The sequence below is a fragment of the Oncorhynchus mykiss genome, chromosome 8, assembly GCF_057628025.1.
Source record: "Oncorhynchus mykiss isolate SJ-2025 chromosome 8, ASM5762802v1, whole genome shotgun sequence".
Lineage (NCBI taxonomy): Eukaryota > Metazoa > Chordata > Actinopteri > Salmoniformes > Salmonidae > Oncorhynchus > Oncorhynchus mykiss.
The window spans coordinates 61234003-61261913 of NC_143029.1; the positions used below are offsets into that span (position 1 = coordinate 61234003).

The 27911-nt window shown below is 48.0% G+C and overlaps 1 protein-coding gene and 1 pseudogene across 8 annotated transcripts in view; one reads left to right on the forward strand and one right to left on the reverse strand.

Moving 5' to 3' along the window:
• Positions 1–27911, reverse strand: part of LOC110530242 (partitioning defective 3 homolog) — a 254199-nt gene that overhangs the window by 142239 nt on the left and 84049 nt on the right. For all 8 annotated transcript variants that reach the window (XM_090182149.1, XM_021613147.3, XM_090182150.1 and 5 more), the window contains exons 3-5: positions 14287–14467; positions 11187–11386; positions 6277–6420 (exon numbers count right to left, since the gene is read on the reverse strand). In XM_090182149.1, coding sequence (XP_090038275.1) covers positions 6277–6420; positions 11187–11386; positions 14287–14467 — 525 coding nt within the window. The remainder of the gene's footprint in view (positions 1–6276; positions 6421–11186; positions 11387–14286; positions 14468–27911) is intronic.
• On the forward strand, positions 19545–20193 carry LOC149982050 (E3 SUMO-protein ligase ZBED1-like; annotated as a pseudogene).

Below are 27911 nucleotides of genomic sequence, written 5' to 3' on the forward strand. Positions count from 1 at the left end.
GGGCCAAAATACCAGCAACAGTGTGTGAAAACCTTGTGAAGACTTACAGAAAATGTTTGACCTCTGTCATTGCCAACAAAGGGTATATAACAAAGTATTGAGATAAACTTTTGTTATTGACCAAATACTTATTTTCCACCATAATTTGCAAATAAATTCATAAAAAATCCTACAATGTGATTTTCTGGATTTGTTTTCTTCTCATTTTGTCTGTCATAGTTGAAGTGTACCTATGATGAAAATTACAGGCCTCTCATCTTTTTAAGTAGGAGAACTTGCACAATTGGTGGCTGACTAAATACTTTTTTGCCCCACTGTATAAGATCACAGAAACACACACAAATATAGTATTTTCTCCATGCAGTCCACCATCAGATTTCCCTCCCTCCCTCCATGTGAGAGAGAGATGGTTATTACCCTCCCTCCCTCCCTCCCTCCCTCCCTCCCTCCCTCCCTCCCTCAGTGTGAGAGAGAGGTGGTCATTACCTTCCCTCCCTCCCTCCGTGTGAGAGAGAGGTGGTCATTACCCTCCCATGCTCCCGTGCTGCCAGCTGTGGCTCATTAAAACACATGACAGATCTCTGAGCACACACCTCTGCGCTCTCTTGTTGCCATAGCTACAGCACCTGTTGCCAGGGTGGGTGATAAAGGTTCAAGTCTTAGGATTCACTTCACAAGCCATCAGGTTGAGATCTCCGAGCACTCTCTCAACTTCAATGACCTCAGATATATCGGCAGAATATATTTTCGGTGAACCCCGATGGTGTCATGACTTTCAGGGCGTTCCATCACTGGACAAACAAGATATTTCTCATCTTATAATAGAGTTGCGTCATCCCTCCATTCCTCCCTCCCCTTCAGAAGAATCTGAACAAGCACTTACAAATGTGAGACAAAGCAGAGACAATGGATGCTTCCCAAATGGAAGCCTTTTCCCTATGCAGTACACTACTTTTGACCTAAGGACCCTGGTCAAAAGTAGTGCACAAGGGAGCCATTTGGGGACACAGTCTATGTGGCCCATTACAGTGATGTCTACTACAGCTCTATGCAACACAGACCTCCAAACATCTGTTGCTGTAGGATATAAATTCCTCGGTCAGGGTAATTGAGTGACTAAATCCTTCATCGCGCCAAATGTCCTTTTAATATCAGCTCATATCCCACTCATGTCACCAAGCATAAAAGGAGTGATTGGTCGAGAGAAAGAGTTACATGATGATCACCACCATTATATGAGAAACATCCCAGGCCACGTCTCAAATGGCACCCTATTCCCTACATAGTGCACTTTTTAAAGAAGGGCTGGTCAAAAGTAGTGCACTATGTAGGGAATAGGGTGTTATTTGGGACGCAACCAACCCGTCATCGTCAGCGTAGCTGCTCCAGAGCAGCCCAGCCGCCCACAGACGGATGAACTGCTGAACTCATTCTGTCAGCTAATGCAGTGGTTCACATGGAGAGACTGAGGCAGCGGAGAGGAGGGGCAGGGGAGAGGAGGGGCAGCGGAGAGGAGGGGCAGCGGAGAGGAGAGGCAGCGGAGAGGAGGGGCAGCAGAGAGGAGAGGCAGCGGAGAGGAGGGGCAGCGGAGAGGAGGGGCAGCGGAGAGGAGGGGCAGCGGAGAGGAGGGGCAGCGGAGAGGAGGAGCAGCGGAGAGGAGGGGCAGCGGAGAGGAGGGGCAGCGGAGAGGAGGGGCAGCGGAGAGGAGGGGCAGCGGAGAGGAGAGGCAGCGGAGAGGAGGGGCAGCGGAGAGGAGGGGCAGCGGAGAGGAGGGGCAGCGGAGAGGAGAGGCAGCGGAGAGGAGGGGCAGCGGAGAGGAGGGGCAGCAGAGAGGAGGGGCAGCGGAGAGGAGGGGCAGCGGAGAGGAGGGGCAGCGGAGAGGAGGGGCAGCGGAGAGGAGGGGCAGCGGAGAGGAGGGGCAGCGGAGAGGAGGGGCAGCGGAGAGGAGGGGCAGCGGAGAGGAGAGGCAGCGGAGAGGAGAGGCAGCGGAGAGGAGGGGCAGCGGAGAGGAGGGGCAGCGGAGAGGAGGGGCAGCGGAGAGGAGGGGCAGCGGAGAGCAGAGGCAGCGGAGAGCAGAGACAGGGGAGAGGCAGCGGAGAGCAGAGGCAGGGGAGAGGCAGCGGAAAGGGAGAGGCAGCGGAAAGGGAGAGGCAGCGGAAAGGGAGAGGCAGCGGAGAGGAGGGGCAGCGGAGAGGGAGAGGCAGCGGAAAGGGAGAGGCAGCGGAGAGCAGAGGCAGCGGAGAGCAGAGGCAGCGGAGAGCAGAGGCAGCGGAGAGGAGGGGCAGCGGAGAGGAGGGGCAGCGGAGAGCAGAGGCAGGGGAGAGGCAGCGGAGAGGGAGAGGCAGCGGAGAGGAGGGGCAGCGGAGAGCAGAGGCAGCGGAGAGCAGAGGCAGCGGAGAGCAGAGGCAGCGGAGAGGAGGGGCAGCGGAGAGGCAGCGGAGAGGAGGGGCAGCGGAGAGCAGAGGCAGGGGAGAGGGAGAGGCAGCGGAGAGCAGAGGCAGGGGAGAGGCAGCGGAAAGGGAGAGGCAGCGGAAAGGGAGAGGCAGCGGAAAGGGAGAGGCAGCGGAAAGGGAGAGGCAGCGGAGAGCAGAGGCAGCGGAGAGCAGAGGCAGCGGAAAGGCAGCGGAGAGCAGAGGCAGCGGAGAGGCAGCGGAGAGCAGAGGCAGCGGAGAGGCAGCGGAGAGCAGAGGCAGCGGAGAGGCAGCGGAGAGCAGAGGCAGGGGAGAGCAGAGGCAGCGGAGAGCAGAGGCAGCGGAGAGGGAGAGGCAGCGGAGAGCAGAGGCAGCGGAGAGGGAGAGGCAGCGGAAAGGGAGAGGCAGCGGAGAGGGAGAGGCAGCGGAGAGCAGAGGCAGGGGAGAGCAGAGGCAGGGGAGAGCAGAGGCAGGGGAGAGCAGAGGCAGGGGAGAGCAGAGGCAGGGGAGAGCAGAGGCAGGGGAGAGCAGAGGCAGGGGAGAGCAGAGGCAGGGGAGAGCAGAGGCAGCGGAGAGGCAGCGGAGAGCAGAGGCAGCGGAGAGGCAGCGGAGAGCAGAGGCAGCGGAGAGGCAGCGGAGAGCAGAGGAGAGGCAGCGGAAAGGGAGAGGCAGCGGAAAGGGAGAGGCAGCGGAGAGCAGAGGCAGCGGAGAGGCAGCGGAGAGCAGAGGCAGCGGAAAGGGAGAGGCAGCGGAAAGGGAGAGGCAGCGGAAAGGGAGAGGCAGCGGAGAGCAGAGGCAGCGGAAAGGGAGAGGCAGCGGAGAGCAGAGGCAGCGGAAAGGCAGCGGAGAGCAGAGGCAGCGGAGAGGAGAGGCAGCGGAGAGCAGAGGCAGGGGAGAGCAGAGGCAGGGGAGAGCAGAGGCAGGGGAGAGCAGAGGCAGGGGAGAGCAGAGGCAGCGGAGAGCAGAGGCAGCGGAGAGGCGGCGGAAAGGGAGAGGCGGCGGAAAGGGAGAGGCGGCGGAAAGGGAGAGGCAGCGGAAAGGGAGAGGCAGCGGAGAGCAGAGGCAGCGGAGAGCAGAGGCAGCGGAGAGCAGAGGCAGCGGAGAGCAGAGGCAGCGGAGAGGGAGAGGCAGCGGAGAGGGAGAGACAGCGGAGAGGGAGAGGCAGCGGAGAGGGAGAGGCAGCGGAAAGGGAGAGGCAGCGGAGAGCAGAGGCAGCGGAGAGCAGAGGCAGCGGAGAGGGAGAGGCAGCGGAGAGCAGAGGCAGGGGAGAGCAGAGGCAGGGGAGAGCAGAGGCAGGGGAGAGCAGAGGCAGGGGAGAGCAGAGGCAGGGGAGAGCAGAGGCAGGGGAGAGCAGAGGCAGCGGAGAGGCAGCGGAGAGCAGAGGCAGCGGAGAGGCAGCGGAGAGCAGAGGCAGCGGAGAGGCAGCGGAAAGGGAGAGGCAGCGGAAAGGGAGAGGCAGCGGAGAGCAGAGGCAGCGGAGAGGCAGCGGAGAGCAGAGGCAGCGGAAAGGGAGAGGCAGCGGAAAGGGAGAGGCAGCGGAAAGGGAGAGGCAGCGGAGAGCAGAGGCAGCGGAAAGGGAGAGGCAGCGGAGAGCAGAGGCAGCGGAAAGGCAGCGGAGAGCAGAGGCAGCGGAGAGGAGAGGCAGCGGAGAGCAGAGGCAGGGGAGAGCAGAGGCAGGGGAGAGCAGAGGCAGGGGAGAGCAGAGGCAGCGGAGAGCAGAGGCAGCGGAGAGCAGAGGCAGCGGAGAGCAGAGGCGGCGGAAAGGGAGAGGCGGCGGAAAGGGAGAGGCGGCGGAAAGGGAGAGGCGGCGGAAAGGGAGAGGCGGCGGAAAGGGAGAGGCGGCGGAAAGGGAGAGGCGGCGGAAAGGGAGAGGCAGCGGAAAGGGAGAGGCAGCGGAAAGGGAGAGGCAGCGGAGAGCAGAGGCAGCGGAGAGCAGAGGCAGCGGAGAGCAGAGGCAGCGGAGAGCAGAGGCAGCGGAGAGCAGAGGCAGCGGAGAGCAGAGGCAGCGGAGAGGGAGAGGCAGCGGAGAGGGAGAGACAGCGGAGAGGGAGAGGCAGCGGAGAGGGAGAGGCAGCGGAAAGGGAGAGGCAGCGGAGAGCAGAGGCAGCGGAGAGCAGAGGCAGCGGAGAGGAGAGGCAGCGGAGAGCAGAGGCAGGGGAGAGCAGAGGCAGCGGAAAGGGAGAAGCAGCAGAAAGGGAGAGGCAGCGGAAAGGGAGAGGCAGCGGAGAGCAGAGGCAGCGGAGAGCAGAGGCAGCGGAGAGCAGAGGCAGCGGAGAGGAGAGGCAGCGGAGAGCAGAGGCAGGGGAGAGCAGAGGCAGCGGAAAGGGAGAGGCAGCGGAGAGCAGAGGCAGGGGAGAGCAGAGGCAGGGGAGAGCAGAGGCAGGGGAGAGCAGAGGCAGCGGAGAGCAGAGGCAGCGGAGAGCAGAGGCAGCGGAGAGGAGAGGCAGCGGAAAGGGAGAGGCAGCGGAAAGGGAGAGGCAGCGGAGAGGGAGAGGCAGCGGAGAGGGAGAGGCAGCGGAAAGGGAGAGGCAGCGGAAAGGGAGAGGCAGCGGAAAGGGAGAGGCAGCGGAAAGGGAGAGGCAGCGGAAAGGGAGAGGCAGCGGAGAGGGAGAGGCAGCGGAGAGGGAGAGGCAGCGGAGAGGGAGAGGCAGCGGAGAGGCAGCGGAGAGGGAGAGGCAGCGGAGAGGGAGAGGCAGCGGAGAGGCAGCGGAGAGGGAGAGGCAGCGGAGAGGGAGAGGCAGCAAAGAGGGAGAGGCAGCGGAGAGGGAGAGGCAGCGGAGAGGCAGCGGAGAGGGAGAGGCAGCGGAGAGGCAGCGGAGAGGGAGAGGCAGCGGAGAGGGAGAGGCAGCGGAGAGGGAGAGGCAGCGGAGAGGGAGAGGCAGCGGAGAGGCAGCGGAGAGGGAGAGGCAGCGTAGAGGCAGCGGAGAGGGAGAGGCAGCGGAGAGGCAGCGGAGAGGGAGAGGCAGCGGAGAGGCAGCGGAGAGGGAGAGGCAGCGTAGAGGGAGAGGCAGCGGAGAGGGAGAGGCAGCGGAGAGGGAGAGGCAGCGGAGAGGGAGAGGCAGCGGAGAGGCAGCGGAGAGGGAGAGGCAGCGGAGAGGCAGCGGAGAGGGAGAGGCAGCGGAGAGGCAGCGGAGAGGGAGAGGCAGCGGAGAGGGAGAGGCAGCGGAGAGGCAGCGGAGAGGGAGAGGCAGCGGAGAGGCAGCGGAGAGGGAGAGGCAGCGGAGAGGGAGAGGCAGCGGAGAGGCAGCGGAGAGGGAGAGGCAGCGGAGAGGGAGAGGCAGCGGAGAGGGAGAGGCAGCGGAGAGGGAGAGGCAGCGGAGAGGGAGAGGCAGCGTAGAGGGAGAGGCAGCGGAGAGGGAGAGGCAGCGGAGAGGGAGAGGCAGCGGAGAGGCAGCGGAGAGGGAGAGGCAGCGGAGAGGGAGAAGTCTTTAGCCGTGCCGTTAATCTTTACAGGCTGACATATAGACCCTTTACTCCTTCCTTCTCCCTTTCCACCTGCTCTACCAAGTATCTGCCCAAAGTCACACCCTATTACCTTTAAAGTGCACTCCTTTTGACCAGGATCCATCTAGCCCTCTGCCAGGGCCCCATCTAGGCCTCTGGTCAAAAGTATTGCAGGAAATAGTGTGCCATTTGAGACGCATGTCTGAAGTCTGGATGTCTTGTGAAAATACAACAGGTCTTGTAACACAGGCCTGTGAGATGATTCTTAGAGATGATTACTCACATGTCTGTCATGTAAAATGTGGCTGGTAATACCAGGTTGCGTGACATGTGCAGTGTGTGTGTCCGCGTGTGTCTTGTGCGTGTATGGTTGTGTGTGTCTTGTGCATGTGCGCGTGTGTGTGTGAGAGTGTGGTTCTACCTGCTCCCGTCTCCCCAGCCAGCGGTCTACCATGGGGTGGTTGGCGCTCAAGGAGGAGCGGGCCGTCTCTCTCTGGAACTCTCTCTGGTTGGCACACGTGCCTGCATCCCGGGGGAGACTACGGTACGTGTCCGGACCATTACCCTGAACAGACACAGGAACAAGGAAGACTCTGAGGGGAAGGTTTCCTAGATTATTCCTATCATTCCTAAAAAAAAAAAAAACATTTTCAATGGAGATTATCCTAGGCTTAACCCGTGTCTGGGAAACCATTCCTTCAAGATACAGGCTTTAGACACAGTATAGATGGCACATTGCAAGTGCTCAATATCCAAGTTTCAGTCTAAGTATAATGACCTCTACTATGGATCTCAATGCTGTAAACCTTCAGGATAACATCCTGGGACCAGGCTACCTCCCGACTGCACACGTTTAAACATAGCAGGTTGTATCGTTGTAGAATATTACTGGCTCATTTGTCATGACCAGGGGAGCGTACTACAACTTCCAGGAAGTATCTCAGCTCCATGACAAATATGACGCACACACACCAGAAGGAATATGTTGAAGAAGTGGGTACATCAATGGCATAGTCTACGTCCCAAATGTCACCCTATTCCCTTTTCAGTGCATTTGGAAAGTGTTCAGACCCCTTTGACCTTTTCTGCATTTTGCTACGTTACAGTCTTATTCTAAAATTTATGAAATTGTTTCCCCCCCCCCTCATCAATCTACACACAATACAGCATAATGACAAAGCAAAAATAGGTTTTTAGATTTTTTTTTGCAAGCACCTTTAGCTGCGATTACAGCATCAAGTCTTCTTGGGTATGACGCTACAAGATTGGCACACCTGTATTTGAGGAGTTTCTCCCATTCTTCTCTGCAGATCCTCTCAAGCTCTGTCAGGTTGGATGGGGAGAGTCGCAGCAAGGCTATTTCCAGGTCTCTCCAGAGATGTTTGATCAAGATCAAGTCTGGGCTCTGGCTGGGTCACTCGAGGACATTGAGACTCGTACCGAAGCCACTCATGCGTTGTCTTGGCTGTGTGCTTAGGTCGTTGTCCTGTTGGAAGTTGAACCTTTGTCCCAGTCAGAGGTCCTGAGCGCATCGGAGCAGATTTTCATCAATGATCTCTGTACTTTTCTCTGTTCATCTTTCCCTTGATCCTGACTAGTCTCCCGGTCCCAGCTGCTGAAAAACATCCCTACAGAATGATGATGCCACCACCATGCTTCACCATAGGGATGGTGCCAGTTTTACTCCAGACGTAACGCTTGCAATTCAGACAGTTCAAGCTTGGTTTCATCAGACAAGATAATATTTTTTCTTGTGATCTGAGAGTCTATAGATGCCTTTTGGCAACTCCAAGCCACCCCTATTTGCCAAAACTTCAATTTAAGCCTACATGAGAGCGTGTGCCCTCAGGTCAAGAGGGAAACTAACATTATTCCGCTACCCAAGAATAGTAAAGCCCCATTTACTGGCTCAAATAGCCGACCAATCAGCCTTTTACCAACCCTTAGAAAACCTCTGGGAAAAAATTGTGTTTGACCATACAAAATGCTATTTCACAGTAAACAAATTGACAACAGAATTTGTTTATAGGGAAGAACACCCAACAAGAACAGCACTTACACAAATGACTGGTGATTGGCTGAGAGAAATTGATGATAAAATGATTGTGGGGGCTGTCTTGTTGACATTATCGATCATAGTCTGCTGCTGGAAAAATGTGTGTGTTATGGCTTTTCACCCCCTGCTATAATGTGGATAAAGAGTTACTTGTCTAACAGAACACAGAGGGTGTTCTTTAATGGAATCCTCTCAAATATAATCCAGTTAGAACAGGAATTCCACAGGGAAGCTGTTTAGGCCCCTTGCTTTTTTTCAATTTTTACTAACGACATGCCACTGAATTTGAGTAAAGCCAGAGTGTCTATGTATGCGGATGACTCAACACTATACACGTCAGCTACAACAGCGGCTGAAATGACTGCAACACGAAACAAAGAGCTGCAGTTAGTTTTAGAGTATGTGGCAAGGAATAAGTTAACCCTAAATATTTCTAAAACAACAAAACACTCACTAAACCCAAAACCTCAACAAAATCTTAAAATACATTTTGTGGAAATTGAGCAAGTTGAGATGACTAAACTGCATGGAGTAACGCAAGATTGCAAACTGTCATGGTGAAAACATATTGATGTAGAGGTAGCTAATATGGGGAGAAGTCTGTCTATAATAAAACGATGCTCTGCCTTCTTAACCTATCTTGGGTAGGGGGCAGTATTTTCATGTCCGGATTTGTTATTTATCTCCGGCAATGAACATACTATTCTCTGTCTTAAATTGTATCATTTATTTACGTATTAGGGTACCTGAGGTTTGATTATAAACGTTTTTGACTTGTTTGGATAAGTTTATTAGTAACGTTTGGGATTCATTTTGTGTGCATTTTGAAGGAGGGAAACCGGTGGATTATTCAATGAAGCGAGCCAGCTAAACTGAGCTTTTATGGATATAAAGAAGGACTTTATCGAAAAAAGGGACCATTTGTGATGTAACTGGGACCTTTTGGAGTGCCAACAGAAGAAGAAGATCTTCAAAGGTAAGGCATTTATTATATCGCTATTTCTGACTTTTGTGTCACACCTGACTGGTTGAAAAATGTTTTTCATGTTTTTGTATACGGGGCGATGTCCTCAGATAATCACATGGTGTGCTTTCGCAGTAAAGCCTTTTTCAAATCTGACACAGTGGCTGGATTAACAAGAAGTTAATACTTGTATTTTCATGAATGTTAAATATGTATATTTGTCATTTGAAATTCGCTCTCTGCAATTTCACCGGATGTTGGCCAGGTGGGACGCTACCATCCACCTGGGTCCTGCAGGCTCTAGTTTTGTCACACCTTGACTACTGTTCAGTAGTGTGGTCAGGTGCCACAAAAAAGGACTTAGGAACATTGCAATTGGCTCAGAACAGGGCAGCACGTCTGGCATGTCTGGCACTTGGATGTACACAGAGAGCTAATAATAATATGCATGTCAATCTCTCCTGGCTGAAAGTGGAGGAGAGTTGACTTCATCACAACTTTCATTTATGAGTATTGACATGTTGAATGTTACCGAGCTGTCTGTCTAAACTACTGGCACACAGCTCAGACACCCATGCATACCCCACAAGAGGTCTCTTCACAGTCCCCAAGTCCAGAACAGACTATGAGAGACAGTACTACAAAGAACCATGACTACATGGAACTCTATTCCACATCAAGTAACTGACGCAAGCAGTAAAATTTGATTTAAAAAACAGATTAAAAAACAACTTATGGAACAGCGGGGACTGTGAAGCAACACAAACATTGGCTGGCACACACACACAGATTTAGTACTGTAGAGATGTGGTAGTTGTGGAGTAGGGGCCTGAGGGCACACTGTATGTTGTGAAATCTGTGAATGTATTGTAATGTTTAAAAATTGTATCAACTGACATAATTTTGCTGGACCCCAGGAAGAGTAGCTGCTGCTTTGGCAGCTAATGTGGACTTGGGTCAAACGTTTCGGGTAGCCTTCCAAAAGCTTCCCACAATAACTGAATTTTGGCCCATTCCTCCTGACAGTGCTAGCGTAACTGAGTCAGGTTTGCAGGTCTCTTTGCTCGCACACACTTTCCGTTCTGCCCACAAATGTTCTATGGGATTGAGGTCAGGGCTTTGTGATGGCCATTCCAATACCTTGACTTTGTTGTCCTTAAGCCATTTTGCCACAACTTTGGAAGTATGCTTTGAGTCATTGTCCATTTGGAAGACCCATTTGTTCTTCGGCTTGCAAGTCTCCCCCTTTTCCCTCCAAACATAAGGATGGTCATTATGGCCAAACAGTTCTATTTTTGTTTAATCAGACCAGAGGACATTTCTCCAAAAAGTAGGATCTTTGTCCCCATGTGCAGTTGCAAACCGTAGTCTGGCTTTTTTAATGGTGGTTTTGGAGCAGTGGCTTCTTCCTTGCTGAGCGGCCTTTCGGGTCATGTCGATATAGGACTCGTTTTACTGTGGATATAGATAATTTTGTACCTGTTTCCTCCATTATCTTCACAAGGTCCTTTGCTGTTGTTCTTGTTCTGTTCTTTTTGCACAAAAGTATATTCATATCTAGGAGACAGAACGAGTCTCCTTCCTGAGCGGTATGACGGCTACGTGGTCCCATGGTGTTTATACTGGCGTACTATTGTTTGTACAGATGAACGTGGTACCTTCAGGCATTTGGAAATTGCTCCCAAGGATGAACCAGACTTGTGGAGGTCTACCATTTTTTTCTGAGGTCTTGGCTGATTTCTTTTGATTTTCCCATGACGTCAAGCAAAGAGGCACTGAGTTTGAAGGTAGGCCTTGAAATACATCCACAGGTACACCTCCAATTGACTCAAATTATGTCAATTAGCCTATCAGAAGCTTCTTATACCATTACATTTTCTGGAATTTTCCAAGCTGTTTAAAGGCACAGTCAACTTAGTGTATGTAAACATCTGACTCACTGGAATTGTGATACAGTGAATTATAAGTGAAATTATCTGTCTGTAAACAATTGTTGAAAAAATTACTTGTGTCATGCACAAAGTAGATGTCCTAACAGACTTGCCAAAACTATAATTTGTTAACAAGAAATTTGTGGAGTGGTTGAAAAACAAGTTTTAATGACTCCAACTTCTGACTTCAACTGTACATACATACTGAACAAAAATATAAATGCAACATGCAACAATTTATATGATTTTACTGAGCCTGATTTTAGCTAAGCCTGAGAGAGGATACAGGTAGCTAATGTCATACACTGAAGACACTGTACAGGGGACATCACTTGAAACTGTTCAACTGCAGAGATAAGAGTTGTTTGATCATTGGCTACCTTTCTCTCCAGGCTATTGGTGCCAGTGCCGGTGCCTCCTACAGAGCGCCGTGGTTTGAGGAAGCCAGCCGTGGTGGACCAGCGGGTGGGGTTCTTCCTGGACGGTTTCTCTGGCGGCAGGGTCACGCGGGGGTCGCTGAACGGCCCGTTGATCGTCGCCAGGGCCGGGTCACTGCTGCGACGCACGTGGAGGGGCATATCTGGAGGAGAGAGAGGGGAGGAGAATTGAGAGATGGAGGAGAAGAAGTGGGAGACAGGCTCAAAAGGAGTGCACCTGGGGAAGTATTATCGTTTACGCCCATCACTCCACCAAACACCTGGGATTCCAGCCTCCGACATGACATTAGCAAATTGTTTGTGTCCTCCTATGTCACTTCATTAGTTCTGTGCATTGGTCAATATTCAAATGGGCTTCATTTTTGGCCACATGATTACATCTAGGTTGGTTTTTCTGGCCAATTCCCTCCTCACAGTAATCACTTGCCTATTCTTAATGAGGTGTGTGTGTCATTAGAGCTAATAGCTATTGCAGCCCGGATACCCAGTGTTATCAAAACACACATCAGCTAAATAAATAATAATAAGGAATGATTATTTAGAATCCAACACTATTAGAGCTGTAAATTATTAGGGCTATTATTAGGGCCATTATTAGGGCCATTATTAGGGCCATTATTAGGGCCATTATTAGGGCCATTCTCAGCAATGATCTGAAGGAGGTAAGTGATTGATCCAGTAGCCTGGGAGCAGTTTCACATTAGATTGCAATGAGCAAGTCATCCAACTCCTTAATTAGATTTTTTTGAATAGATCATATGCTATAATGACTAACTTTCTGCATAATTATACCAACCAGGGCCCTAATTTATACCCTGTCAGATAAATACATTTGAATCACTCCTAACTATAATTAACGTTACGAAATTCCAGCGTCTGAATTTGAATGTTTTTTAACAGGGCCCAACTTGAAATCTCTATAGCTTGTGAAACTACAAATTGAATTCATCTGCACAGGGTCCTCTACGTAGCCTCTGGGAGTTGGAGTCTGGGAGGCTGGTCAGTCAGCGGTCAGGACCCGTCGTTAGACCATGTCTTGATACTGTGTTGCTCTCTGATCAGCTCTCTCCATTAAAATCTTACCTCATCATGACAATTATTCCACAATACTGACAGTGGGATCAGCTCCTAGAGAGATATTATCACCTTACGACTCCAAATATTGAGGTGGCTAATACTAATGCACTGAAACAGCTTCATTTAGCACATCATATCACATTTAAGATTAAGTTGACTTTACTGGTCAATTGTACACAAGATCCAACTGAACTTTAACTTCCGCTTTTAACCCAACCTCTACGAAAGACAAATACACATACAGGTTTTAGAAAAGTGTGGGGGGTTGCCACACTGGATGCTCTGGGAGCTGTTGTTGTGGGATTTTAATTGCCTTGCTCAAGGGCACAACGGCAGGCAATGGCATCTAGGATTTAATACCAGCAACCCTCCAGTTGCCAGCTCACTTCAACAGATTTTTCACATCGGCCCTGGATTCAAACTGGCAGCCCTCCCACCGGGAGCCGGATCGCTTCTCTGAACGCTAGGCTACCTGCCATTGTTACTCGTCAAGAAGTATATTGAGGCAAAAATTAAAGACAGTTTTAGCCTACAAATAGAACTCAATTGACCTAACATGAAATTACCTTTACCAGTCAGTAAACAACAAGCGTTTTCAAGTGCAACTTTAGCAATGATGGTTTTAGGAACAAGAGCTCTGAGATTAGGACAGTGTTCTATCCTCCCTCCCTGTACTGCCCTGTCCCATGAGTAAGACACAGAGTCACAGGGAGAATGTCAATTGCATTTCCTTGATTCCTCACATCCTCGCCTCCTTCTAAAAAACAATTGGATGAGAAGGTCAGAGGGTCCCTCCCTTCTGAACTTCTCAGGACAGAGGACGCGAGGAATCAGGGAAATGCAATTGAGATTCTCCCATAGCCTTCTTAGGTCTGAAAATGTTTCCCACACGTCTGGTATCCTGGTGGCCTCATTCACAACGCAGCAGTGGAACCTCATGGGACGCCTGCTCAACGTTTCCTGTTTGGATGAAGGAGCTTGTCATAAACAGAACCCTGATGCCGATGTGTCACTGAATGTTCCGGAGCACAGGCAGGGAGAAGAGTCAGTGGAAGTAGCACTTAGGAACGGCTACATTGCAGTTCCCAGCAGTCAGAATATGGGAATGTGAAGACTTGGCATCTTCAGAAGCCATGGAGAGGCCTTTAAAAACGGTGTGTTAGCTACAGTCTCTCTTGAGTGGTCCATTCATTGGACTCGTGTCAGTGAAGCAGCAATTCAGAGGCTGAACATGCATACAGGAGCTAAACGGGATACGACACCATTCTTTTTTCTACACAATGGAAACCATTGTGATGTCTCCGCGTGCGTCCGTACGAAGGACGATAAGAGGTCGTTTCGAGAGCCCATGCTAACTCGCGTATGCTACTGTACCTATAGACTTCCAGTCATTGCGCGAACAATAGTTAATAGCCAGAATCTAGCAGTATCCCTTAACTGTGTTGCTCTTCTGTTTGTGCTGCACCCTATCTAATATTTGAAGAATGTGCCACTTTGTTTGCTGTTGAAGACATATTGCTATTCTGACCTCAGTGCTACAGCCCTCCCACGCAGCAGTTTCAACCCAAAAAGGCCACTTACACTGATGTTTGTTAATGGTCTCTTCCTGATGTTTCTGTACCCACTCAGACCAAAGGGCGAAAACATTTCATGTGATCATTTTATGTGACTAAATAATTGACAGCACTAGAGTCTTCCCACATTTGAAACTATCTGCATATCCACATTAGATCTATCGGTCTGCTACGTAATTACCATCAAGGGCATATGTTCCTTGAACCCAGTGCAACTTTGTGCCACGTTCTGATGCCAAACGTTGCAGACAGAAATGCCATTAACAGTGCTGACGTGGTTCCTTGGTCTACATGTTTGTTTTAGATAACATTTTTACATATCTGAATGTTACAAAATAAAATTTCCCCCTGCTGAACGCGCCCCGCCCCAGGTGTTTGATTTGTGAACTTACTGGATCGAAGGGCGGACGGAGTGACCTCTATCTCGCTGGCGGCCTGGTAGGGCTGGAAAGCGGACATGTTGCTGGAGTTGAGCTCTGTGGCGAACAGGTCGGGGCTCTGGGTTCCCGTGGAGCTGGCGCTGGTGCCGTCGCCTCCATGGTGAGGGTCCTGTTCATCATACACAGCCACCAGCTGACAGAGAGAGGGACGAATATTACGTTATTGACCATTACATGAGCAACAGACATGTCTTTTGCATACTATCTCCCTGCATATAGCCTATTTTTTATATATGGAGAGAGAGCGAGAGCGAGACATTGGAAAGAATTAACAAAAAAACAGAGCAAACTAGAATGCTATTTGGCCCAACAGAGAGTACACAGTGGCAGAATACCTGACCACTGTGACTGACCCAAAATTAAGGAAATTGTGAAGGTAATGTTTACTGTTAATTTTTTATTGTTTATTTCTCTTTTGTTTATTATCTATTTCACTTGCTTTGGAAATGTTAACATATGTTTCCCATGCCAATAAAGACCCTTAAATTGAGAGAGAGAGGAGAGAGAGATACCCGCTAATGATCAAAATCCAGAAAAGGGCCGTTAAATTCTACAACCACATAAAAGGAAACAATTCCCAAACCTTCCATAACAAAGCCATCACCTACAGATAAATAAACATGGAGAAGAGCCCCCTAAGCAAGCTGGTCCTGGGGCTCTGTTCACAAACACACCCCACCGAGCCCCAGAACAGCAACACAATTAGACCCAACCAAATCATGAGAAAACAAAAAGATAAAGAATTTACAAAGAAAACAGTGCAAACTAGAATGATATTTGGCCCCAAACAGAGAGTACACAGTGGCAGAATACCTGACCACTGTGACTGACCCAAAATTAAGGAAAGCTTTGACTATGTACAGCCTCAGTGAGCATAGCCTTGCTATTGAGAAAAGTCGCCGAAGGCAGACCTGGCTCTCAAGAGAAGACAAAATGAGGTGGAAACTGAGCTACACTTCCTAACCTCCTGCCAAATGTATGACCACATTAGAGACACATATTTCCCTCAGATTACACAGACCCCCAAAGAATTAGAAAACAAATCAAATTTTGATAAACTCCCATATCTATTGGGTGAAATACCACCATGTGCCATCACAGCAGCAAGAAAAGGTCAACCAGTGAAGAACAAACACCATTGTAAATAAAACCCATATTTATGTTGATTTATTTTCCCTGGTGTACTTTAACTGTTTGCACTTCATTACAACACTGTGTAAATATATATATATAATTTGACATTTGAAATGTCTTCATTCTTTCAGAACTTTCGTAAGTGTAATGTTTCCAGTTGATTTTCATATGGTTTATTATCTATTTCACTTGCTTTGGCAATGTAAACACGTTTCCCATGACAATAAAGCCCTTAAATTGAAAGAGAGGAGAGTGAGACAGAGAGACAGAGAGAGAGAGCGTGTGGTGTTCGAGGGAAAGAGGAACTCGAACGGTTAAGAATTCAAAGTTGACGTCTGATTTTAGTTGACCGGATCTACTGTATGATTCAGGCTTTCATTTCCAGAGTTCATTACATCCATAAACATTTGTTTCCCTTCACCCTGAGAATGACTCCATATTTTTCTGAATCTTCAAAGCTTCCTATCCTACAGAGGCCTTATTAATTCCAGGGACAAGAACGCCTCCAGGTGTTTGAATAGGATATTCAAGCCATCACTCTGAGGCCACATGTGTTCAGCTGGTTTGCGTTACGGGTTCGGTGCTGTGAGGAAGGATACAAATCCTTCAAAAAAGGATATTAACAGTACAGTCACACGCAGGCAGCCACACTACATATTTTATTCACTATGTACTGTGGAGTACAGTCGAGGCCAAAAGGCAACCAACCGTAGCCCTAACACAGCCCGTCTCGGACTCCAATCCCCGACGGGCCACGACAGACAGACAACAGAGGGGGGGGTCAGGCAGAGTTTGAGGTCACAATGACTTACTATGGCGGGTTCTGTCCGCTGGAGGTAGGCTATACTGTCTGCGTACCAAATCGCACCCCATTCCCAATATAGTGCACTACTTTTGACCAGAGTCCTGCTGAAAAGTAGTGCACTATATAGGGAATTGGGCACCATTTGGGAAGGCCCACTATCTTGCCTTGTATGATGAACGTCTGATTCTGCTCTATATAGCCCACCCTGCTCCGAGCCCTGGTCTGTTCCCGTGTATTAAAGCAGCTAAATCCTGGGAGCCTGTGGTTTTGTAGAGCAGCGCAGAGAGCAGACACCCTGGAGAGACTAACAATCTCCAGAGGGCATAGAGAGAGGTCCAACACAGGCACAAACCTCCCTTCCCAAATGGCACCCTGTCCCCTATAGAGTGTTCTTCTTGTGACCAGAGCGAGTTGTACCCTGCCCCGCTCTCCCTCCTCTCTCTCGCCCTCTCATTACATCAGTACCCTAATAAAGGCAGAGGTAAAGCAATATTCATCATAAGACATGTGACATGGGGTCAGCACAGACCCTTATGACTGGTAAAACCAGCCAGGGGTCAAAAGTTAGTTGAGAGAAGGCCGGCAGACCGCCACTGACAGACCACTCTATAAGAGGACAGACGGGGATGTGTGTGAGTGCGTATACGTGTGTGTGTGCATACTTATGGAATGGGAATATATATATATATATTTATTTATTTATTAGGAATTCCTATATATATAGATAGGAATTACTATCTAAGTACTGTAGGCCCAGTACAGAGTCCGCGAGACTCATTCCCACAGTCAAGTCCCTAAGGGTTCCATAATATTACGTAATAGAACTAGACTGTTCCCCTCTGGGATCCATCTGGTGGTGATTATACAGAGGTAAGCAGGGCACATGGACATGGTGTGTGTGTTTAGACAAGGGCCCCTGTGTCCAGAATGTGTCACCCTCCCAGGGCTATTCGATCCCAGTTGAAACTATGACAGAGGATCAGTGTTAAAACTACTAGAAAGTTAGGTTCCATGGTAAGGATGAAAACCACTGAAGGTACACTTAGCATACATACTAATCACCGCACTGTCTCAGGCTGTTAGAATTGCGTTTCATTTATTTCCCAGACATCATGTGACGAGGGAGGAGTGACGCGGTACCGAAACCCGGTATTAAACGGGCCCCGGGGCTAAAAGATGAAAGGCCGTATTATCGATAAACTCAAGACGTTATCGGGTCTGCTTTCGGTACTGGAGAAGAAAATACATTTCCTATTTATTATTGCTACATAAAGGTTATCTTGCACATTCTCACCAGAGAAACCGATTCCAATTTCCAATAAGATGAAGACATTCGTCTATGATGCTTTTTCGCTGTTCCCAATCCAGAAGACAGATCTCTCTCACACGGGGCCTGTGTCTCTCTCACGCGGAGCCTGTGTCTCTCTCACGCGGAGCCTGTGTCTCTCTCACGCGGAGCCTGTGTCTCTCTCACGCGGAGCCTGTGTCTCTCTCACGCGGAGCCTGTGTCTCTCTCACGCGGAGCCTGTGTCTCTCTCACGCGGAGCCTGTGTCTCTCTCACGCGGAGCCTGTGTCTCTCTCACGCGGAGCCTGTGTCTCTCTCACGCGGAGCCTGTCTCTCTCACGCGGAGCCTGTCTCTCTCACGCGGAGCCTGTCTCTCTCACGCGGAGCCTGTGTCTCTCACGCGGAGCCTGTCTCTCTCACGCGGAGCCTGTCTCTCTCACGCGGAGCCTGTCTCTCTCACGCGGAGCCTGTGTCTCTCACGCGGAGCCTGTCTCTCTCACGCGGAGCCTGTCTCTCTCACGCGGAGCCTGTCTCTCTCACGCGGAGCCTGTCTCTCTCACGCGGAGCCTGTCTCTCTCACGCGGAGCCTGTCTCTCTCACGCGGAGCCTGTCTCTCTCACGCGGAGCCTGTCTCTCTCACGCGGAGCCTGTCTCTCTCACGCGGAGCCTGTCTCTCTCACGCGGAGCCTGTCTCTCTCACGCGGAGCCTGTCTCTCTCACACGGAGCCTGTCTCTCTCACACGGAGCCTGTCTCTCTCACACGGAGCCTGTCTCTCTCACACGGAGCCTGTGTCTCTCACACGGAGCCTGTGTCTCTCACACGCTACAGTACACGCTCTTAATTAGTGACGATGGCGGAGAGAGCTAAGTGTTCAAAAGTGTGTCGATGCTGACAATGCTCGTTGCCACAATGCTCGTTGCCTTTTAAGGGCGGAAATACGAGCAATCTGTCGAAACATCTATGGAAAGTGCATCATGTACAGGCAGAGAAATGCACAGTTTGACTGCCCAGCTCATAGTCAATCTTTCGTTGTCTGATCTACGTTAGGTATGTATGCTAGCAGCCTAGAACCCACACACGGAGATAACTAGATTATGAGAACATGGGTCCCTGATCAAAAGGAACCATTAGCCAGCTGATTGTTTAGCTATGGGTGCGTTCAGAAATTCATTCACCTTATTGAAAAGATTATGCAACATTTTTGTTAAAGTTGCAGCTACAATGAACCAACCCACTCCTCCCTCCAATACCGCTGGTACAGGCAAAAGACAAACCCAAAGACCCTTCACGCTGGCAGCGAGTGGGAGGATGACTGAGGAGGGGGTGAATGAGTGCCACCTAGCCGTGACCAAGTTCAGAGTGAAAGGCCTACACCCCTTTGCAACAGTGGAGTCCAAGGGCTTAGGTAACAGTCTGTCAGTATATATTGAGTTGTATTCATGTTTAGGATATAGTAGTATAAAAGAGTTAGTCCCATCACGCTACAACACACAACACAATAATTAAATAACGATAATCCAACACATGAAAACTATTTTTATTTTACTGTAGGGAGATGAGCAAGGCACTCAACCACAAATATACCCCTCCCTCCAGGAGTTACCACAGTGACACATTCATTCCTACCTGGTGTGGTGTAGAAAAGGCCAATGTGATCACTGAGCTGAAGGACGTGCACCAGGGCAGTGTAAAACAGAATGTCCTCCACACCAGGACTGTGTACAAATCGCAAACTGGCAAAGTATTGGCAGAGGAGATCTCAGACATTCTGGAAGAGTTTGCGATAGAGCCGAACAAGATTGTAGCTGTGACTGTTGATAATGCTGACTATATGGATGTTGCCATCAAGAAGCTACACATCCTAAAAATAGGATGCTTTGCACACACATTGAATCTGACAGCGCAGAAAATCAACCAAATGACTTCCATTGATAAATGTCCAGCCTGAATCAGAGCAGTGGGCGTGTGGTTCAAGACATCCTCGATGTCCAAAACATGCTTGAAAGAAAAGCAGCAGCTCCTTGGTAAGAAGCCAGTTCAATCTATTAAAGTATTATTTTGAAATTGCCACAATTTAATTCAATATTCAAGTGTGCGGTAATTAAATGTATGTTTGTTTTTTTTGCCGTTTCTGGCCTTCCGCAACAACACTCACTCATCCTTGATGTCAAGATCAGATGGAACTCTATCTAATGATAGAGAGATTCATGGAGCAGAAGGCAGCGATCCAAGCAGCAGCCTTGGACCCACGACTGCGAAAAGCAACGACCAAGGATAACCTGGACCGACTGAAGGACGAGGACTTCCATAAGGCCGAGGAGTTTGTCCAGCTCATCAGAATCCTCGAAACATCCACACTGTGTGTGTCATGTGAAAAGAACGCCAACTGTGGACAGATCATGCCCATCCTCCACAAACTGGAAGAGCACTTCACTGTGAAGCATGAAGATACAACGTTTGTGGCAACCATCAAAGAGAAGGTGTGGGAGACCCTCTCCGAGTGCTATCAGGATGAGCACATTCAAGCCTTCCTGCATGAGGCCACAGCAATGGACCCCAGATTTAAAGGGAGTCCGGTGAGTGACGCCACCTGGGACAGACTGAGGAAGGCAACTGTTTCTGACTTCTGTTGACTCCACAACATGGCGGGTATCTGTTTGGCTTGTTTTGTTGTCTGAGCGCTGTGCTCAGATTATTGCATAGTGTGCTTTTTCCGTAAAGTTTTTAAAAATCTGACACAGCGGTTTCATTAAGGATAAGTGGATCTAAAATTCTATGCATGCCTCCCGGGTGGCGCAGTGGTTAAGGGCGCTGTACTGCAGCGCCAGCTGTGCCACCAGAGACTCTGGGTTCGTGCCCAGGCATAGCGTTGTCCGGGTTAGGGAGGGTTTGGCCGGTAGGGATATCCTTGTCTCATCGTGCACCAGCAACTCCTGTGGCGGGCCGGGCGCAGTGCACGCTAACCAAGGTTGCCAGGTGCACAGTGTTTCTGGCTTCCGGGTTGGATGCGCGCTGTGTTAAGAAGCAGTGCGGCTTGGTTGGGTTGTGTATCGGAGGACGCATGACTTTCAACCTTCGTCTCTCCCGAGCCCGTACGGGAGTTGTAGCGATGAGACAAGATAGTAGTAGCTACAAACAATTGGATACTACGAAATTGGGGAGAAAAAGGGGGTAAAAAAAAAAAAAAAAAGCATAACAGTTGTATCTTTTATCAATGTTTATTATGAGTATTTCTGTAAATTGATGTGGTTCTCTGCAAAATCACTGGATGTTTTGGAACTACTGAACATAACGCGCAAATGTAACCTGAGATTTTTGGGTATAAATATGAATTTTATCGAACAAAACATTCATTCATGTATTGTGGAACATGAAGTCCCATGAGTGTCATCTGATGAAGATCATCAAAGCTTAGTCATTAATTGTATTTCTATTTCCGCTTTTTGTGACTCCTCTCTTTGGCTGGAAAAATGGCTGTGTTTTTCTGTGACTATGCGGTGACCTAACATAATCGTTTGGTGTGCTTTCGCTGTAAAGCCTTTTTGAAATCGGACACTGTGGTGGGATTAACAACAAGTTTATCTTTAAAATGGTGTAAAATACTTGTATGTTTCAGGAATTTTTATTATGAGATTTTTGTTGTTTGAATTTGGCGCCCTGCACTTTCACTGGCTGTTGTCATATCGATCCCGGTAGTGGGATTTCAGCCATAAATTTGTAATAATGACAATTACAACAATACTGAATGAACACTTATTTTAACGTAATATAAAACATCAATAAAATCAATTTAGTCTCAAATAAATAATGAAACATGTTCAATTTGGTTTAAACAACGCAAAAACAAAGTGTTGGAGAAGAAAGTAAAAGTGCAATATGTGCCATGTAAAAAAGCTAACTTTTAAGTTCCTTGCTCAGAAGATGAGAACATATGAAAGCCTTTTAACATGAGTCTTCAATATTCCCAGGTAAGAAGTTTTAGGTTGTAGTTATTATAGGACTATTTCTCTCTATACCATTTGTATTTCATATACAAAATGCTGTTTGAATGAATGCTTACGAGCCTGCTGCTGCCTACCACCGCTCTATCATAGACTTAATTATAATATAATAACACACAGAAATACGAGCCTTAGGTCATTAATATGGTCAAATCCGGAAACTATCATTTCGAAAACAAAACATTTATTCTTTCAGTGAAATAAGGAACCGTTCTGTATTTTATTGAACGGGTGGCATCCATAAGTCTAAATATTGCTGTTACATTGCACAACCTTCAATGTTACATCATAATTATGTAAAATTCTGGCAAGTTAATTACGGCCTTTGTTAGGAAGAAATGGTCTATAAATGAAGAAATGGTCTACTGCTGCATATACCATGACTCTGCTTTCACAGAACGCAAGAAAAGAGACAATTTCCCTAGTTAAAAGAAATTCATGTTAGCAGGCAATATTAACTAAATATGCAGGTTTAAAAATATATACTTGTGTATTGATTTTAAGAAAGGCATTGATGTTTATGGTTAGGTACACATTGGTGCAACGACAGTGCTGTTTTAGCGAATGCGCTTGTTAAATAGACTGTGATTCAATGATAAATTAACACCGCATCGATTATATGCAATACAGGAAAAGCTAAGTAAACTAGTAATATCATCAACCATGTGTAGTTAACTAGTGATTATGTGAAGATTGATTGTTTTTATGAGATTAGTTTAATGCTAGCTAGCACCTTACCTTGGCTCCTTGCTGCACTCGCATAACAGGTAGTCAGCCTGCCACGCAGTCTCCTCGTGGAATGCAATGTAAACGGCCATAATATTGTTAATTTCATTGGTTTCTTTTGCTGTAAATCATTCTTTATTTTACATGTCAGAAAATAAAGCAATGTTAATATTGTTCTTAATTTGTTTCGTTTTTCCCCCCGTAAAAAATAACAAAAATAACCAATAAGAATACCATGAAAGAACTGGATCGATAAGCAGTATCGGTAAGAGTAGTAATGCCATTCAATTCTTAACGTCACCCATCCCTAGTGACGCCCCCCCCACACGACCAGGTGTGTGTGTATGTGTGTGTGTGTGTGTGTGGGGGGGGGGGGGGGGGGGTGAAGCTCCCCTTACGCCGTACTAATTGCTACCGGTGTTGGCAAGCACAGACTTGGCCCAGTCACAAAATAATTACTTGTCCACACACACAGGCATACACTCAACAGGGTTGGTCTTCCCTGAGAATGACTAGGTACGCAATTGCTAATGTGTGCTGATTGCCCTGAGAGACCGTGTAAGTGTGTCGGTCTTCCTGTGTATTTGACAGGATCGGTATGTCAAAGTTCATTGGTCGCGTACACAGAATTGCAGGTGCAGTGAAATGCTGGTGCTTCTAGCTCCAACAGAGCAGTATTAATACCTAGGAATACAAAGCTATACGCACATAATACATTTTTTAGGGAATAGGGTGCCAATTGGGACGCATACTAACATGTATGGACCCAACCAGGCCAATAACATCATCATAACTAGCTGAGTAACTGTCTGCAGCCTACAAATGTAACAGATATTTTGAGGTGGTGAAAACAACCCACCACGGTCAGTAGTAGACTGCGAGGTACTGTTCGTATTGGGTCTAGACCATTTCATGAGTTTTGTTTGATTTGTGGCATGAGAGGGGAGAGATGAGTTGTCTGTAGTCTTTTACTATAAGACATGGTCAGCAACACACACACAGCCAAACACTCAACCACATCAATCCGATCCAATCCACCCATTAAATCATGTAGACTTGACAGATGATTTGTAAATGATGTAGACGCACATAGAACCCTTGTGGAAGTGTTCATCTGTTCTCAAGACCGATGTCAAAGTGGTTTGAAGTCTGGTGGGTGTCAGGGAGATGGAATGTCTGACCGGGGTGCAACCCCACACTCCCACTGCTGTAACCACGAGTCCACCGAGAGCGAGCCGAGCCAGAACACTGCCAGCGCCTCCGTATTGTCCTTGACCCGATGGCCCTCAATCACCTACCCATGCACGCACGTGCACGCAGCCACAAGGTGCATATTTCAGAGCGACAGAGAGACAAAGTCTGACTAGCCCGGGAATGTAGGATCATGTTCAAATGTAGAACAATTGTGACTAGAAATAGAAGGAGCAGTTTGAGCGTAATGACCCCTATATATTTCACTTAACGGAAACAATAGACAGATGTGGGAAAAGTTTCTCTGAATAAGACCTACATTGAATTATAGGGACAGAATGGAATAGTAATTGGGGACGGCGCTATAGTCATTTAAATGTATAAAGACGACATGAACCATTTCCGGGAATAAAGGCCAGACATGGCTGACTGTATACTACATAGTTCATTCGGCAAAAGGGAAACGACACATAAGCTTGTAGGAAATTGAAACTAAAACTACAGTCCACATCTTTCATCGGACACATGAAACCTGGATAAAGCTTGTTCTCACATTAACTAGCCTACATCTGATGGTTGTGTTAACCTTCGAGATCTGTGAGACCTGTTCATATCCCAGGGGAAGAGCTGCTGACAACATTCCCACTCAATAGAGGTCGGTGAGCACATGGTGATGAAGGCGTGGAGAAGAAAAAGGTACAAGACGCTCTGCATACAGGTAACTGCCAAAATAAAGGAAACACCAACATAAAGTGTCATAATAGGGGGTTGGGCCACCACGACCCAGAACAGCTTCAATGCACCTTGGCATAGATTCTACTAGTTTCTGGAACTTCCATCATTTGGTGTTTTGTTGACGGTGGTGGAAAACACTGTTCCGGCGACGCCCCAGAATCTCCTTTTAGTGTTGAATTGGGTTGAGATCTGGTGACTGAGACGTCCAAGGCATTTGATTTACATTGTTTTCATGCTCATTTGTCATGTCATTTGGCCTATCCAGCATTTTAATTCATGGAATGTTAATTGCTTAATTAAACGCAGGAACTGCGCCTGTGTGGAAGCACCTGCTTTCAATATACTTTGTATTCCTCGTTTACTTAAGTGTTTCCATTATTTTGGCAGTTACCTTTACCTCCAATAACAAAAGGCCTACTTCCAACAGAGCTATTCAATGTGTGTTGCTGTTGACCTACTGGTTAAATAAATAGAATACCATCCAATTAAGCACCTCGGTATAGTCTGAAGAATTAGGATCATTGGGTAGTCTGAAGAATTAGGATCATTTGGTATAGTTTGAAGAGTTATGAGCACTTATACTAGAAAGACACCAACTAACTTCCAAAGCCTGGTGGGAGAACAGTTAATGAGAATCATTCATCACACAGTATCACCCTTAATCACATTGAAGCTATATTTATTCTGTTTTCCTCGATTAACGGCTTCTCAAGCCAATCAACACTTAACCAGATATCATGGGCATATTTTACAATGTGGGTGTTCAATTAACTGTGAACGACTTGTGTCGCGGCAGAGGAAGAAAAGCTTAAAGACGCGAGTGTGTTTGAACAGCTCAGTGACGACGTCTACGACGGAATAGCGTCCCGGCGCGCTTGACGCTGCACCACAGAGATAAGTTTGTTAAGAACACAGTCTCCCTCCCCACTCGTAAATCAAATAGAGCCAGTAAAACCCACTCAGCCTGGCTGATACTAATGTCCACTTGGCAGACACAGGAAGACGGAAATGGCAATAAATACCTTCAGTTGCAGAAGGTTTACATGGCGACTAACGCAGCAGGGCGAAATGTATTGTTTCTCCATGTCCTAGTCCCAAATGGAACCCTTTTCACTATATACTGCACTACGGGCTCTGGTCAAACGTAGTGCACTGCACAGGGAATAGGACATGGAGATGGTTTGTTACTCCTTCTCCCAGCACGCATGGGCTGAGGTGTTTAAAGACACAGTACACTAATCATTCTATTTCCATGTAGCTTCATTTCCTGCACAAGGAGACACTGGGCCTTAGTTGCAGCCATTTCGGAGAACGTGCCAGTATAATACGCCAGTTCTTTGTAGGGGATGCGACCTCTACCCTGGACGGTAGGTAAGGTTGGTGTTATTCCGGCAGTGATGTAAACAGACACTTGTTTGTCTAACCTTTCTGACCGGACAGCGGAAATCTGAATGCCATGTGTGCTAAATCACTTTTCAGCTAGCTCCTTAAAACAAAAAGCCAGGGACAGCTTTCCAGAAAGAAGCTAGAGACATCCTGAGCTCTCTCCTCTCAAAAACCTCATTCCAAGAGATATTTTGCAAAACCAACGGTAATAAATGATGTTTTAAACAATGCCAGTCTTTCTCCATAGCATCTGTCTGGCCAGTGAACAACACACACTTGGCCAAAGTCATAACATCTTAAATTGAGTTAAGATGCCTTCTGACTGTTATTTCCTGGCCCGGCCGGGCCGAGTAGAGGGAAGTTGCATCGTTCCTCACGATACAGCTGGCTGAGCTCAATTGTATCAACATTGAGCAATTCTATTGTTTCACAATGTGACCAACCCAACGCTCGTGTAGAGCGCAGCAAAGGAAACAAGGGCTCCCTTGCTTTTCGCAATAAAACTGCACAATTAAAAGCGAGCAGCAAGAAAAAAAAAGGTCTGAAGCAGAAATGTGTTTCATCAGACAGCGTCTGGAGGAGTCCCGGGTGTCCAATACCTCCCCTTCCTGTGATGCCAGCTAAGCATTTCCCCCAGTAAAGAACGGCTTCATCCTAAATGGCACCCTACAAAGCACACTACTTTTGATCAGGTCCCAATAGGGCTCTGGTCAAAAGTAGTGCACTACATAGGGAACAGTGTGTGATTTGGGAGTCCCTCTGCTCGCCTTTCAACGGCTCGGCGTTTCTCATCTCATCCAGTAATGGGGCCCCTGATGAGACCTAGACCTACACTAGTACCCACTTAATGAAGAATCATCATCTAGCTTTATGGCTTAGAGTATATAGAGTACCAACACCATAAGCCAACTGAGCTACAACTAAATAGCTCTGTTCAATAAGGTTCTGGCCAGGTGTAGATCACCATGTAGGTTGCCATTTGGGGCGCAGCATATTATATGTGAGCTGACAGCAGCCAATGGTCATTGGTCAAGGAGGATGAATAAGGCCTCGTCCTGGACCACGATGCATCTGGAAGAGCTCAACGCTGTATTATTGATGAGTGCTGACACTGATGTGCCCTAACCCTTAACAACCCTGTCAACAGGTCACATAGTTAAAAATGGGGGGGGGCTGAGACTGACAATCCATGGGGACCTTCAGGGTCCTAAGGGGAACTGGACCTATCTTTAATTGGAGTTCGAGGGAACATTTGAGTGGGCGGAGTGACAGTTTGGTAATGAGAAATTATAGTTCTGCTGATGTCTTCAGAAATAGAACACCGTCCGACTCCAGTTTGATAAGCAATTACTTATCCCCTTGGTTCCATTACATTGGGCGGGATTTGGATTAGAAAACATTATAATTCAAATACATGGAGATCTCAGAGGAGATTAGCGCTCATTAAAGGTATTGACAAACCATGATAAATGAATTAGGTCATCAGGTGGTTACAAGAGAGGGCCTACTCCACATAGTCATCTGATATGTTCATTTTTTATAAAATCACATAGCTATTCCCAGAAAAACGAAAATATTTTCTCAGCAAAAGGTCATCATCTTTCTCTCTTTCTCACGGTCTGTCTCTCTCTCTCTCTCTCTCTCTGCCAAAGGTTCTCTTCCTTCTCCATTTTGTTCTCTCTGACAGACCACTATTAGCATTAAAAGCCCTCAACATACTTAGTCACATCGCTCTTCCTTTCACCACCGTAACCCCCCAGAGCGCAGCCACAAAACCGAATTAAACTCCAATAAGCAGAGCACAAATGAAACTGTTAAATTCATGTCTTTGGGAGTTTGGCACAAATCAATAATATGGACAGGCAGTCTATGTCCCAAACGGCAACCTATTCCCTATATAGTGCACCATCCTGCCCTGGTCTAAAGTAATGCACCATGTTGGGAATAGGGTGCCATTTGGGACAAAGACCAAGTCTTTGAGACCTGAAGACTCCCCGGCGACACTGACACTCATGGTGGGAGCATAACACAAGATGGTTTTCACAGGACTCATCAGTTAATGTCAGTGTGTGCTATTTTGGCATTGGGGAAGGGGTATGACGACGTGACACTGACTATGGATCACAGTTCCTACTCTGCTCTTTTACGAAAACTAGAAGGCTACTTCTCTGCTGACAATAGCTCATCTTTAGCATCTCTGTTCACATTAGCTCATTTTCAGCATCTCTGCTCACATTAGCTCATCTTCAGCATCTCTGCTGACATTAGCTCATATTTAGCATCTCTGCTCACATTAGCTCATCTTCAGCATC